This window comes from Cyprinus carpio, chromosome B11, assembly GCF_018340385.1.
Source record: "Cyprinus carpio isolate SPL01 chromosome B11, ASM1834038v1, whole genome shotgun sequence".
NCBI classification, from domain to species: Eukaryota; Metazoa; Chordata; class Actinopteri; order Cypriniformes; family Cyprinidae; genus Cyprinus; species Cyprinus carpio.
Window position 1 is genome coordinate 9,950,518 of NC_056607.1, and position 15,397 is coordinate 9,965,914.

The 15,397-nt window shown below is 36.3% G+C and overlaps 2 protein-coding genes across 10 annotated transcripts in view; both read left to right on the plus strand.

Annotated features, from left to right (window-relative positions):
• The window catches only part of sort1a (sortilin 1a), a 21,513-nt gene extending 18,002 nt beyond the window's left edge, over positions 1-3,511 (plus strand). For both annotated transcript variants that reach the window (XM_042733841.1, XM_042733842.1), the window contains exons 14-20: positions 1,000-1,190; positions 1,318-1,507; positions 1,627-1,743; positions 1,951-2,059; positions 2,473-2,585; positions 2,857-2,977; positions 3,068-3,511. In XM_042733841.1, the coding sequence (XP_042589775.1) occupies positions 1,000-1,190; positions 1,318-1,507; positions 1,627-1,743; positions 1,951-2,059; positions 2,473-2,585; positions 2,857-2,977; positions 3,068-3,082 (856 nt within the window). In that variant the 3' untranslated portion in view covers positions 3,083-3,511. The remainder of the gene's footprint in view (positions 1-999; positions 1,191-1,317; positions 1,508-1,626; positions 1,744-1,950; positions 2,060-2,472; positions 2,586-2,856; positions 2,978-3,067) is intronic.
• A 2,865-nt stretch (positions 3,512-6,376) lies between these two features.
• nfya (nuclear transcription factor Y, alpha) lies at positions 6,377-14,169 on the plus strand. 8 transcript variants are annotated; one of them, XM_042733848.1, is made up of 11 exons: positions 6,377-6,511; positions 7,708-7,777; positions 8,291-8,427; positions 8,597-8,671; positions 9,552-9,698; positions 10,226-10,357; positions 10,470-10,575; positions 10,705-10,853; positions 10,966-11,142; positions 11,696-11,806; positions 13,555-14,169. In XM_042733848.1, the coding sequence occupies exons 3-11, from the start codon at positions 8,347-8,349 to the stop codon at positions 13,612-13,614; spliced, it is 1,038 nt and encodes a 345-aa protein (XP_042589782.1). In that variant the 5' UTR covers positions 6,377-6,511; positions 7,708-7,777; positions 8,291-8,346; the 3' UTR covers positions 13,615-14,169. The 8 variants fall into 8 exon arrangements, with proteins under 8 accessions (XP_042589782.1, XP_042589777.1, XP_042589781.1 ...); XM_042733843.1 differs by lacking the exon at positions 13,555-14,169 and having other exon boundaries at positions 11,696-12,690; XM_042733847.1 differs by lacking the exon at positions 13,555-14,169 and having other exon boundaries at positions 8,597-8,668; positions 11,696-12,690.
• Positions 14,170-15,397: the final 1,228 nt, after the last annotated feature.

Consider the following 15,397-nt stretch of genomic DNA (forward strand, 5'->3'; position numbering starts at 1 on the left):
ACTTACAGGCTGTGAGTCAGAACATCCGGCATTGTAGTCTTCTCTCCCAGGTTCAGGAAACAGTCCTCCATAAAATGTGCTGCACACTTAATATTTGGGTTGAACTGTTCTGGAACGGTGTTGTAAATACAACTTAACCACTGATTTCTAGTTGTGTCCTCTTTTGGAAGACCAAACAAAGTATTTTTGCTTTCACAACGAAACAGCGGCTCCACAACATGGCGCCAGCGGCAACAGCGAGAATAAAAGTTATGCCTTCTTTCTTTGTGTGAACATTTGGGTGGAGTTATGCAAATCTTCCCACACAGTGATGTAGACATGTGGGGGTGTGTTTAAACGAGGCGTTTTAAGAGGGTTTTAAGTCTTTACTTTAATAAATAATATCTCTTTGGGTTTGAGACTTTAGTCTTTGCAACTTTAGGGATCTCATCTATGCACAAACAGCTTGTAACACTCCAAAGAGAAAGGAAAACTTGAAATCGCATCATATGACCCCTTTAAATTTCTGAAGCTATGAGAATACTTTTTGTGTGCAAAGAAATGAAAAATAACGAACGTATTCAACAATATCTTCTCTTCTTTGTCAGTCTTCGATGCATGTTCATGACAGTACCAGGATGCATGTGTGTGGTGCTGCTGACTTAGAACCCGGATGCACTGCGGCTTGTTTACGAGCAGAGGAATGCACACGCATGTGTCGTGGTGCTGTTGGGAACAAACATCGAAGACTGACACGAAAGAGAAGAAATAAAATAGTTCTTTTTGTTTTCTTTGCATGCAAAATGTATTCTCGTAACTTCATTAAAATTAATGTTGAACCACTAATGTCACATGGACTATTAATTTGTATTATAAAGATGAACGTTGAACGACATGATGGTGAGTAATAAATGACAGAATTTTCATTTTTGGGTGAACTAACCCTATAAAATGAAAACTTTTATAGTAAATATATTTAATTCATATTTAATTCTTAATATTTACATTTATTTTCACTAGATTTTCCACTGATGAAGGTCAGTGCTGGCATGTGCATAACTTCACCGATGAACCAATGTACTTCACTGGGCTGGCATCAGAACCTGGTGCCCGTTCCATGAATATCAGCCTTTGGGGATACAGGGAAACTGTCCTGAATCAGTACTGGGTTTCTGTCACTATTGACTTCAGGCAGTTGCTCTCTAGAGACTGTGAGTGATATAATATCTCTAAAAAGTATTTCATAAACTAATATAAAAGCATACAGAATCCAGTACAGAAGAGCGATCTTAAAATGTGTAAACAGTGCCCTGAACTAACCAAATACTACTGCTGCAGGTCAGGAGAATGACTACATCCAGTGGCTCGCTCACTCAAGCGATATTAGCGACCCCACTGATGGGTGCATGCTGGGATACAAGGAAAGGTTTTTACGGTTACGAAAGGACTCAGTCTGCTGGAACGGGCGGGATTACATTGTCACCAAGGAGCCCACCACTTGTCCCTGCACTCTCAATGACTTTCAGTGGTATGAACACATACAGACTTATCAATTACACTCAATAAAGTACAGTGTGATTCATTTATACTATTCATGACATACATTTCATCTGTGATTCCACTCATCGTCTCTCTCTCTTCCTGCAGTGACTTTGGATTCTATCATGCGGAAAACAGCTCTGTGTGTGTGGAGCAGCCCGACCTTATTGGCCATTCACTGGAGTTCTGCCTGCATGGACGCAAAGAGCAGCTTCAGACCAGCGGGTAACAAATCACTCTATTTCCGCTGCACAGGAGTTGTATTTAAATGTTCAGCAGGTGGAAGCTATTTTTTGCATAAATTGCTGTGCTAGAAAATCTATAAGCCTGATTTACTGAACCAGTTCGCATATGCAAAATTGTTGCATACAAGTTAATGTTCTAATCACAGAATTATTTAAGTGCTAAACATTCTGCTTTCTGTGATTGTAGTTACCGGAAAATTCCCGGGGATCACTGTGAAGGAGGAATAACTCCAGAACGAAAAGAGATTGATCTGAGTAAGAAATGCGTTAGTAATTTGCTGAGGACAGAGCCACTGGTAGGTTTTTATTGTATTATTAATGTTAAAATATACAGTAAAAACAGTGAAATATTATTACAATTTAAAATAACTGTTTTACTGTTTTCCTTAAGTGAAATTTATTCTTATGATGCAAAGCTGAATTTTCAGACAGTCTTCAGTGTCACATGATCCTTCAGAAATCACTCTGCTGATTTGATTCTGAAGGACCTTTCTTATTATTATCAATTTTAAAAACTGTTGAATAGTTTTGTGGAAACCATGGTATATGTTTTGTAGAAATTCTTTGAAGTTCAAAAGAGCAACATTTATTTAAAATAGAAATCTTTTGTAACAATATAAATGTCTTTTACTGTCCCTTTTGATCAATTTAATGCATCTTTGCTGAATATAGGAACCATAAAACTGAGAATTTTGTTACGCTTCTTCAGACAGAAGAACATTCATTCAATTCAGCGCCTATAATCGTTGTGGTCATCGCTGTTCTGTTGATCAGTGCTGTTGCTGGTGTTATTTTCATCAAAAAATATGTCTGTGGAGGAAGGTTTGTGCCCCCAAATTCCTAAAGTTCACACACAGCAGAGCATGAACTATGTCTATTTTTGTTTATTTAATTCTTCTTTAAAATGTTTTTTTATATTATTATTGCATATATATGTATATATATATATATATATATAATATAATTACTGCTTTTATGCCAGAAAAAAACAATGTTATTATTATACTATTGTTTTATCATGCAGTACTTATGAGAATCCTACAGCATTATCTGCAATATCTGTCTTATGGCTTCTTTTTAATGTCTTTGATAGGTTTCTGGTGCACAGGTACTCTGTATTACAGCAGCACGCTGAAGCTAACGGTATCGAAGGCGTGGATGACCTGGACACACTGGAGGGTGGCAAGACACACTACCGTGATGATTCAGATGAGGTACATACTGCCACTCACTGGTAAAAACACAATATTCATTTCCGAAAAGTCCTTGAATAAATCCGGTCATTATATTTTTGACATCTGTAGGACCTCCTAGAGTGACAGACACATGGATCATCATAAGACTGTTTTAAAAGAGAGAAACCACAATGCCTACCCTTCCCATGACCCTCTATGTGTGTGTATCTGCGTTCCAGCACGCATAAGACACATTCTGACCAATCAATTTGCTTCTGGCTACTTGGGGACAGATTTTCAGTGATTCAGCACAGCAGGATTTGACTGCAAGGACAGAAATGGAGAAAAACATGAATTTTCATAAAAGCATCTCCCGAAGGAGTTTTATAATCCTCTGCTGAAAGAGTTTCAATGTTTTTCATCATTTCATGTTATGTATTTGGGATGCACATAGGATTTGAAACAATTATGTTGCCATATATTTCAAATTTATGCAAGTTTATGCACAAAATCTGATGGCTGAGGAGTATTATTTAACTAAGCAGTACTTTGAAGGCCACTATAATTGGAGTATAATTTACAGAAAAAAGGATACATCAGACATGAGCTTTGAAGCGTGGTTGAAACTGATGTAAGTGCTTATTTTTTCATTCCTGGTTTCCTGCATCAGGTATTTAACTTCACCAAAGGATTTTCTGCTTTGTTTTCTTCGTTTTGCATAGTAGGATGGTTTGAAGTATCCTTAAAGGGATACTCCACCCCAAAATTAAAATTTTGTTATTAATCACTTACCCCCATGTCGTTCCAAACCCGTAAAAGCTCAGTTCGTCTTCGGAACACAATTTAAGATATTTTGAATGAAAACCGGGAGGCCTGTGACTGTCCCATAGACTGCCAAGTAAATAACAGTGTCACGGTCCATAAAAGGTATGAAAGTCATCGTCAGAATACTCCATCTGCCATCAGACGTGCAATCTTGGTTATATGAAGCGACAGGAATACTTTTTGTATGCGAAGAAAACAAAAATAACGACTTTATTCAACAATTCCTTTGTCTCCTCTGTGTCTCTCCATATCACTGTATGCTGCGTATGCTCTTCTGTGTCATCTGCGCCACAAGGATGTGCTGTTTTCTTTCAAATCAAAGCTAAATACACGTAGAAACAGCACATCCTTGTGGTGCGGATGACACAGAAGAGCATACGCAGCATACGGTGATATGGAGAGACACTGAGGAGACTGTTGACAAAGGAATCGTTGAGTAAAGTCATTATTTTTGTTATCTTCGCTTACAAAAAGGGTTCCTGTCGCTTCATATAACACAGATTGCATGTCTGATGGCAGATGGAGTATTCTGACGACTTTCATACCTTTTATGGACCTTGACACTGTTATTTACTTGGCAGTCTATGGGACAGTCACAAGACTCCCGGATTTCATCCAAAATATCTTAAATTGTTTTCTGAAGACAATTTTACGGGTTTGGAACAACATGGGGATAAGTGATTAATGACAAAATTTTCATTTTGGGGTGGAGTATCCCTTTAAAGCCTGTTTTTTTTTTTTTTAAATCCATTGTAAAAATAGAAGTATTTTCAGAAAATAACCTGCTCATTATTTCCAGAGTTATTTTCTAAGCAAATCTGAAGGTAAAGTGTTTAAAGGTAATATTTAATATTCCCTGGAAGCTTCATGTGTGAGTTTCACGATAGACTGAGACTTGTTTATAAAGTTTGTAGGCTTTATTCTACTAACATAACATCCTGAGGATTACAGTTCGGATCTTCAAGAAACTAGTTTAGCCAAGCTTTAGTCATTCCATAAGTCAAATTCGACTTTTGTCTTGTTGCCTGCCATATCTGTGTGCTTAGATATACTATGCACTTGGCATATCTTCTGTGCACAATTAATAATACATTCTTCCTTTTCAATATAACCAATTCTATTCTCTGATGGTACAGTGTCATTTGATGCAAGAAAAGATGGCACATTGCATGGTTTTCAGTCATCTTATTATGGTGCACCTTACATAATGGATCTTAGAGATATAATAGTAACGTGGTATCAGTCTGACACCTTGTTGCTAAGTCAGCAATAACAATATATTCAATAACAAGACAATATTTAATGTTAATTGTGACATTAAGTGTTTTTTTCTTCTTCAGAACAACAATTCATCCTTCATTAGGATGTTGACAACATTAAGTGCATTTAATTAGCAGCATAATCAAATATGAAAATGTATATTTTTTGGTCTGAATTGACTGTCAACTCATAAATAAGCTAATTTGTAGTCAGTAAGCTGATTAAGACATGAGTGCATTTTTTTCTGCACAGATAATAGATACCTCAGGGGTTATAGAAGACAGTGTGCCACACATTTCATTGATGGGTTTGCATGTTGAAAGCAGGGTCCTCAGGTTTGAGATGGATGAACTTGGCTTTTCTGAAGTCATGTGTAAAATGCTGTACCATTAAATGTGACTGCCAACAACAATAAAACAAACAAAAAACTCTTCATAAAGTCCATGCTCATTGACTTGACTTGAATTAAATGGGTTCTAGACCCTAATGCACCAAGGTGAACTGAATTCACAAAGACTTTAAGAGGAGTATTGCCTCTCTTATTAAAGCAATTGTTAAGTTTTATAGTCTGCAAGCTAATGTTCCTAGTTTTGCATTGTACTGAGAAACAGGGTCAATAAACAGCACAGCATTTGTATTTTCAAACATGTAAATAGAATTAGAGCTGCATGTATTTAATGTGCAAAATAAAATCTGATTGTAAACAGATGTACAATTTTTCTTTTTCCTCTCAGTTTAGAAAATAATATCACATGAAAATTATTAAACTTGAATAAAATAGCATATACACTGGTGTTATAACAGATTTAAATATCAATTTGTTTGCTACAGATGTTATTAAAGTATAATGGCTAGGTTTTCTTGCTTTTTATTCTAGAGGAAGAACAAAATCAGCCATAAAATCAGAAAACATGTCTCTGGAGACCAAATTTGCTTAAAAAGTCTTGCAAAAAAACAAATGGATTAATTAATAAAAATAAATTAATAATCTATTCTACAAGCTATATTTATTCTAATGCATCATTCATCCGATTTAAAAATGTAAAGTAAGAAAACAAATAATTTAATTAAATAAATATATATTTAAAAAGCGTCCAGAATGAACAGAATTTTTTGTAGGCTGAAATTTCTTGTTTATTCAATAACCTCAGTAACTATTTATTACATGTATTTTTATGTACAGGTTATGTTCTATATATTTATTTTATCTATTTCTTTGTTTATTTTAGTTATTATATTAATTATGTGTTTAGTTCTATTTTGTTTTGTCCTTTCGCATTTCATAATTCACTGCTGTTCTAGTCACAGACATGCAGGGGTTGAGAGGGGGCGTGGCGTTTGTCTAGTAGGAGGGGCGTTTGAGCTACTGGTCATCGCGGTTTTTTCCGAGTGCGCCATTTTGGCTCCTGAGCGAGACGCGTCGTGTGATTGGGCTCCAGACGCCGCTATCGGAGCCAATCAGAGGTGCATCGCGCGGCGGCGCAGACGGTGAGTGAGCGCGGCTGCTGGGAGGGGGACGGGACGCGGTCGGTTAGCTGGGGATTGGTGTGTGACCGACCAACCAAATGACTAAAATCATTATAAACAGGAATAGTGCTGTTTGTGTATGTGTCGAGGTCCACGGTTTGGACAGCATGCACGCATGCATTTATTTCTTGTGTGGTTAAAAGGAAACACAATGTCGTTAAATGGTTTATTTTCTTGTTTTTCTGTTAAGCCGAGCTGGCGTCTCATATAGGCCCAGTTTTGAGCCACTCTTTGTTTTAATATTCGCAGTCTAAGAGGTCGATTGGAGCCAATACGTCGTTGTTTTGGTTTTAATCAACTAAATGATAGTTAATAAAACAAAACATTAATATATATTTGATTTAAATATAATAAAAAAACACGCTCGTGCATGAAAACACTGAGGACGATGTGCTAATGTAGCGCTAGCAATATTTGACAAAGACAAAGCAAGCCAACATAGCTTATGTAACGTTACACAAAATAAATACTGCAGTTTGGAGTTGTTTTATGTAACGTTAATTCACGGTGTTTAAAGGAAAAATGAGTTTGGTTTATGAGAAACACGCATGTTGCAACAACAAAGGCGTCTGTGAGATACAAACTACATTTGACAGAAACTGTAGCCCTGAAATCCAAACACAATGTTTTTCGTGTACTTTTAATCATACTATATTTCCTATATTTTATTTACATCACTGTAGAATCAAACATTACAGCAGCATATATACCTGTCTAAACTGTCTCGTCCTTAATAAATAATAAAAACATCAAACCTTTAATTGTAAATTATATATGGAGCCTAATGTGTCCTACTTGCATGAAGAAATCTACAAGGTCGTGAAAGAACGATGGGCTTGTAATGTCATTAAGCACGACATTTATGTCAGTCATGTAAATACGTTAAGATTTGCATATACCTATGTGCAGAATAAAACTGATTATGAACAGATCTTCGTTTTGCTTCTCAGTCAAGAATGAAAATATATCAAATTATTACAGAACGCAGTCTCATTTCTTACCGTTTTAGTTCTTTATTTTTCAAGCGTTCAAAAATAATATTTCAAGACAAAAAGCAGGACAGAACTGCATTGTGATCACACAACAAAAAGGTTGTTTAATATCTAGATTTTTCTTGTTTGTTTGTTTGTTTTTAATGCACATTTCATATTTTTCAGGGAGACGGAGTTTAAAAAAAAATTACAGAAGCATTCAATTGTAAACATTGTCTTTGAGAAAAAGTATCAAGTAAGTTATGGTATCAAATGTTATCACTTTGATATATGTCATGATGCAATATATATAATATATATATATATTGCTATATTCATGTACCATGTATATTTATATGGTACTCCAAAGTACTGAACAGTAAACAAAATGAAATAGGCCTAAGTCTCATAATAATGCTGTATCAGGAAAAGTATAAAAAAAAAATAACAAAATACATGGTACATCTACCAGGGAATTAATTTAATACATACTGTTACATAATTTTCTTTTTTCCCTGGGGTTAAGAATACATTTGCATATGTACATTTTGGATCTGCTCACTAGTATCATATATATATATATATATATATATATATATAGAGAGAGAGAGAGAGACAATAATTTAAAGAGCTTTCTAAATGCTAAAATGAGGAATGCTGTAAACCAGCAGTGAAGTCAAGCATCCTCTCTTAAGTGTTTTGCATTAGATGCATGTGCTGTTGCATAACATTTCGGATTTGTGCAACAACTTGTCGTGCTATTTTTCAGACTTCAGTTCCGTGCTGATCTCATAACTCATAACCCACAGCAGTCAGACGGCAAACATGGAGCAGTACACCACCACCACGACAAATAATGGAGAGCAGATAGTGGTGCAGGCCAGCAGTGGACAGATCCAACAACAGGTAATTTGTAACATTTACATGCAGATAATGCGGTACCATATTAAAGTATGTACATCGAGATGCATAGTAGTATTAATCAAGCATCTCAGTGTGGTATAAAAGCACAGAAGAAACGTTTTTATGTATTTTTTTCTAATTTGAGAGTCACAGTCCCTTATCTCTGGCCCAGGGTACAGTGACTGCGGTGCAGTTGCAGACTGAGCCTCAGGTAGGCCAGACTGCAGCCCAGCAGGTCCTTCAGGTAGTGGTTGGCTCTCTGAGCACCTCTGCTGTCTGCAAATCTCCTCGCATGCCATCTCAACATTGCATTGCACAGAGATCTGTTTGCTAGTATTGCATTGTAATAATGATTAATGCAATGTTAAAATATCAGATATCTGTGACCTTTGCGCTTTTTGCATCTGTCTCAGTTTATTTTGTTTATCACTCACCATGAATTCTCCAAGTACATAACAGCTGCACCACCAGTTTTTTGCATATCGGAAGTTTACATACATTGCAGTTTCTTGCATGCATCTGTGGTTTGCATTGTCATAATGCTTACATAAAATGCATAAAAATATCAGTTGTCACATTTTATCTTGAAAAGATGATATTTCAAGGAATAGTTCACCCAAAAATGAAAATGATGTCATTATTTACTCAGCCTCATGTCGTTCCAAACCCGTAAGACCTTCGTTCAACTTCGAAACACAAATTAAGATATTGTTGATGAAATCCATGAGCTTTCTGGCTCTGCATAGACAGCAATGCAAGTGACATGTTCAAGGCCCAGAAAGGCATTAAGGAGGACATCATTAAAATAGTCAATGTGACATCAGTGGAGTAGAAAAGCTCTCGGATTTCATCAAAAATATTTTAATTTGTGTTCCGAAGATGAAGGTCTTGTGGGTTTGGAACAACATGAGGGTGAGCAATCAGTGACAGAATATTCCTTTTTGGGTGAAATATTCCTTTAAGTGCTTTATGATCAAAGCTCTGTAGATGGTGTTCAGGAAAGATTTGATCATGTTAAAATTTATAGGCCTTAGACATTTGCGTATCAAATATGATACATTAAGCTTTATAAGGTTTTTATCTTTAAGTAGACATAAATTAAAATTTTCAATGCATCCTCTTCAAAGGTCCAAGGGCAGCCTCTTATGGTACAAGTCAGTGGGGGTCAGCTCATCACTTCCTCTGGGCAGCCCATAATGGTACAGGCCATGACAGGAGGACAAGGTCAAACCATCATGCAAGTACCGGTATCTGGTACACAGGGGCTGCAGCAGGTGGGTGATAATGTTACACTGAATTGTTGGTTAAAATATACTTTTTTTCACTAACATAATGAATTTGTCTAATAGTAGTGCAGTGGTTCTCAACCAGTGGGCCTCAGAAAACATCCAATGTTGCCCTGGTTTAAAGACCATAAGACAAAACCACAAATGCAATAAACATTTTTTGCCTTTGATGCAGCATTCCCACAATCTTGGAAAACCTGTATATATTAGGAAGACTTTTTGTGAAAAAAAAAAAAAGTAAATTAAATGTAAATTAATATAAGATTTGATCTCTATGGGCATTTTTATAATAAGTATACAGTTATTCCAAGTAATTTATCAGGTAAAAATTAAGTAAAAATATGTTTTTAAAAGCCTTATCCTTAATTCTGGTCCAGTGAATCACAAACAACTAAAAAAGTTTTGCAGCCTTCAAAAACTGTTGTTGACATGACAAGGTTGAGAACCGCTGCAATATAGTGTTCCATCAGAATATTGGGTATGGAGTTGCAATAAAATGACCAAATGTGGCACAGATTCAATTGGTACAGCCCAGTCAAATCCAGCTTCCTGGTGGACAGACATTACAGCTACAGGGTCAGCAGGGACAGACCCAACAGATCATCATTCAACAGCCACAGACCGGAGTCACTGCGGGACAGAACCAGGTGACTTCATTTGTCATCTATTTGAGTAAATATAAAGGAGCACCCTCTATAAACTGCACTCTTACAGTTAAATACATATAATTAATAAAGTTCATGATAAATGTTTTCTTAGGGTCAGCAGCAGATCACTGTACAGGGCCAGCATGTGGCTCAAACCGCTGAAGGACAGACCATCGTTTACCAGCCTGTTAATGCGGACGGGACCATCCTACAGCAGGGTAACACTGCTACTCCTCTGCAAAACACTGAGCTGAAAACATCATGCACTTTAAAGCAGTTCAATACACGTGTTTACACTTTTGATGACATGTAATTAATCTGAATGCACTTTATGATTGTCCATCCAGGAATGATCACCATTCCAGCTGCATCTTTAGCAGGAGCTCAGTTAGTCTCAGCTGGATCCAACACAAACACCACCAACACCGGTCAGGGCACGGTGACCGTCACTCTTCCCATGGCAGGAAACATGGTCAATGCTGGAGGAATGGTCATGGTAAGCACTTGTGTTAATTTTTATCTATTACCAAAAGTTAATTCTTGCTATAGAGATAATCTATTTAGATCACACGTCCTAATCGTATTGTGTGTGTTTATAATTGAATCAGATGGTCCCAGGGGGTGGTGGGTCAGTTCCCACCATGCAGCGCATTCCTCTTCCTGGAGCAGAGATGCTGGAGGAGGAACCTCTCTACGTCAACGCTAAACAGTATCACAGGATCCTCAAGAGGAGACAAGCCCGTGCCAAACTAGAAGCTGAGGGCAAAATACCAAAAGAGAGAAGAGTATGTGTGTGTTTTGATTAATAAATGCTATATTTGCATAAAGAGCATATATATAATTTTTGAGGCTATTTACAAGCCAAACCTTTAGTTTAATCTTCATCTTAAAATTCACATTTCTAAAAATTCTTAAAATGTCTTTAAAGAATAGAAATGGCAATAAAATATCATATTAATACTATTTAGCCCATTGTATATAAACATTATTATGCAATTCATTAATTATACTGCAGCTTTTATTGATATTCCTGGGTAATTTTGCTTGAGGTTTGTTCTTAATCTCTTAAAATGTTAAACTACTGCAGTTAATTTAGCCTGATCATTTAAAAAAATAAATAAATAAATAAATTTAAACTTTTATCATTAAAGTATTTTTGTATAATTTATTTGGATATGGAATTATGTTTGATCTTTTGTTTCTTGCATCTGTTTGCATCAAAGCAGCTTCATTTTCTGTAATTCATTAAAAACAATTTAATTGATTAAAAATATTCAAAATATTTGACAAGTTTCTTTTCAACATGCAGATATTCAGTATATTTTCTTTACCACCCAGAAATACCTGCACGAGTCCCGTCATCGTCATGCCATGGCCAGGAAGCGTGGAGACGGTGGGCGTTTCTTCTCTCCGAAGGAAAGGGAAGAAATGGCCATGCAGGCCCTTAAGGTGAGCGAGGGGCTTGAGCTCAGCTGTCATTGGCCAGCCACCTCTGCCCCGCCTCTGGGGTAAACTATCGAATCCCAGCCTGTGTCCGACCCGAGAGACTGTATGCACCTAATTTAATTTAGACCATCCATACCCTGCGGCTCTGTGTCTGAGCTACCTCATGCGTCTTTGGCACACTCATGTCCAAACTGTCTCTGTCTGTGAGTTAACTGACATTTCCATCCAGTTAAACTGAACATGCATACTAAGATCTTAGTATATATGTTCTAGCATATAGTATACAATGTACAGATGAAACCCCATGTTTGTAACTTCTATGCTGCCTTGTAGCAGTTTTACTACTTCTAATAAATCCATTATTAGGTGCATATCTTTATCTGCAGTATATTTGAACTCTGGTGATTGGAAGTGGCTTCTTTCAAAAAGCTTCAGTTGTAAACATGGGTGATTAGCACATTTTATCCTGTCACTGTTAAAGGTTTCTTATCTTAAATGTCTGACTGCCACTTAAAAAGGAAATCTTCAGCCTTGACGTCTTTGTTCTGTCTGCATTTCTGCTGTTTGTCCTACCATGCTGTATTTCTACCCAGACTGCTTGTGATACTCACTGGATGCTGCGATGCTTTAAGCGGTGTTTATTTCTCCTTTTTATCATCTTACTGGTATGAATAGCCATTCAAAATGATCTGTTTTCATTTGTGATGTATGGCTTGGCTTGCACCCTTCAATGCTCTTCTGTCTTTGCCTAGAGCTGTGGCTTTACTATTGCTTTTGCCATTTTATGTTTCTTACAGTGGGCTGTATGTGGGCTCTTGTTTGCATTTCTGTTTGTTACTTGATGATATATATGCCCTTTTTATGCAAATAAACCTTTGTTCATGTCTTTCAGTTTTTTACATTATTAGAGTTAACCCTCATGTTGTGTTTTGGTCATTTTGACCAAGAGAGGATTTTATTTTTCCCAAAACTAGTTATTGTTACTGCATTAGACTAAAAGCTCACATATAACAACTTGGCAAAATAATTTTGTACTTTTTGGTTATCCATACACACACACCCCTTGTTACACTTGTGGTGTAACAAAAAATAAAGCAGTCAAAAATAAAATGCCCCACAAAAAAATGCTCATACCTTTCTCATTCGGTTATGTTATTACCAAATATTGGATTCAGTCTTCTAACAGCATTTGTCTTTCATTTAGCCATCAGTTTTTGAGTCAACAAAAAGCATTATTCGTGGATCATTTTGGTAGTGTTCACTCAGGGTGCATATAAGCTCAGAAGCCTACAATAAGTCATTTTTTATTTTTAAAGAAATACAAAACCTCTATTGAAACTAAACAAAAACAAGTTGATAAAAAGATGGAATTCAAGATTTGGTGATAATATAGTATAATGAGAGATTTACAAGCAATTAAAGGCAGGACATTTTTGACCAGGGGCAACAAGTTAGGTAAAGGATTTTCAGAACAGCACAAGGGTTAAATATTGGATTTTTATTGTGCAAAAGGGTTGCTTACAAACTAATTCTTCAATAGAAAAAGTAATATATCTTTAGCTTTATTAACTGATGAATAAATCTCAGATGGTTTGAAATAAAACTAATATTCTGTATGTATCTGACACATTAATAACAATCAGAAAATTCTCATGGTTCCACCAGGTAAGAGTTCAACACCAGTCATTCCCTCATAGCTTGTAGTATGGATGAATTTTTCATAATCTTTCTTTATCTTTCTCTTTCCTCAGAAATCTGAGCAGGATCCATCTGAAGAGGACACAGTGGTCCAGATGATTCAGGTGGCATAAACTACCCTTTCCTCCACATATGTTTCAGTCACTTCTTGCTTGTTTCAACACATGGTTGATTTTGACTTCTCCTAAAGTCCTGTTTATAATTGTCTTTATTTCAGTTCTTGTATAGAACAGTGTTTTTGTTATTGAGTACTGCCAGGTAAAACATGCAGATATTGTGAATTTGAGTTTTTTTTAAACCATCTCACCAGAGCAAAAGGTGTTTTTTGAATTTATGAGGAATGACTTTTCATTAGGGTCAAATGTGTTCATGATTTGTATAGACATTTCATTCCATTCCACTCCATTTCTTTATTTAATTAAAAAGTGACATGTAAGAATCAATCACAAAAATGTGAATTACTGTTGAGTTTTGTATGGGATGTCTTTATGTGTACTGGATCAGACTGTGAATTGTTACGATTTTCTATGCACTCGCGCTTTTTAGTTGATCCACCAACCATTTGTTAATCTGCCTACTCCAAAACATCCTTTAATGAAAACCTTCATTTATCTCTGTATTTTCTATTGATGTCTCACTTATATGAAAATAAAGGTTGACGTTCTGTACATGGTTGCAAAATCTGCTTTATAACTTTTAACTTTTGTTAAATGCAATGTTTTACATACTGACATTTTTAGCCTTTATACATTCTCATGGGATGTGTCTGGCCATGTTTGTGTTTCCCTTTGCCAAGTTACAGACACACCCATTTGATTGCCATCATTTTAAATCCAAGATGCATCTGTACCCTAAGCTGGAGTTGTTTTAGTTGAGGTAAAGGAATAGATCACCCAAAAATGAAAATTCTGTCATCATTTACATGATTTATTTTACGATGGGAAGCACATGGCATTATAGGGAAAGATCCCCCAAAAATGAAAATTTGATGTTTATCTGCTTACCCCCAGGGCATCCAAGATGTAGGTGACTTTGTTTCTTCAGTAGAACACAAATGAAGATTTTTAACTCAAACCATTGCAGTCTGTCAGTGATATAATGGAAGTGGATGGGAATCACGGCTTTGAGAGTCAAAAAAACATACACAAACAAAACCGAATTAAACCCTGCAGCTCGTGACGATACACTGATGTGTAAAGACACAAAACGATTGGTCTGTTCAAGAAACTGAACAGTATTTATAGCGTTTTTTACCTCTGATTTTTTTTGAAATCAATGTACTGACTTGAGTGTGTATTTTCTATTTTTGTGGCGTGTGGCGTGTTTTTTTTTTTTTTTTTTTTTGGGGGGTATCAGACTTATAAGTGCATTACCACCACCTATCTCTCAAGTGGACTATTGACACTCCTATTTGAGATTGTAGATAGAGTGTCAATAGGGCTTGGGCGTCGTGACGTCATTACTTGGCGTGGCCGCCATGCTGATGGCCTCCTTTACTGCTACTCGGACTACTGCGCAGTGTTTAGACATACTCCCTCTCAGCCGTGTGTCTTAATTTGATTAATTAAAAATCTATTTCAACCATGGTAAAACCGTTGCTGTATTGTGGGGTGTAATATCGCAACACATAATCGCCCTTTGAAAAAAAAATGGATTAACTTGCCACTGCTTTCCTGCTTGGAGGCGCGACCACGGAGACCAAGTGAGGTATAATATCTGAATATTAATTTATATAGCTTAAGTAAAACACTGAAAATAAGGGAAATTTCCTGGGCTACTCATCCAAAAAAAAACGGAAAATTTCTACATTCATCATTCTGTTGCTGTCCCTCTGCTGACAGCAAAAATTCGTACTACAAAACTGCTGCATTAACTAAGCGAGATTGTGAAGCTATG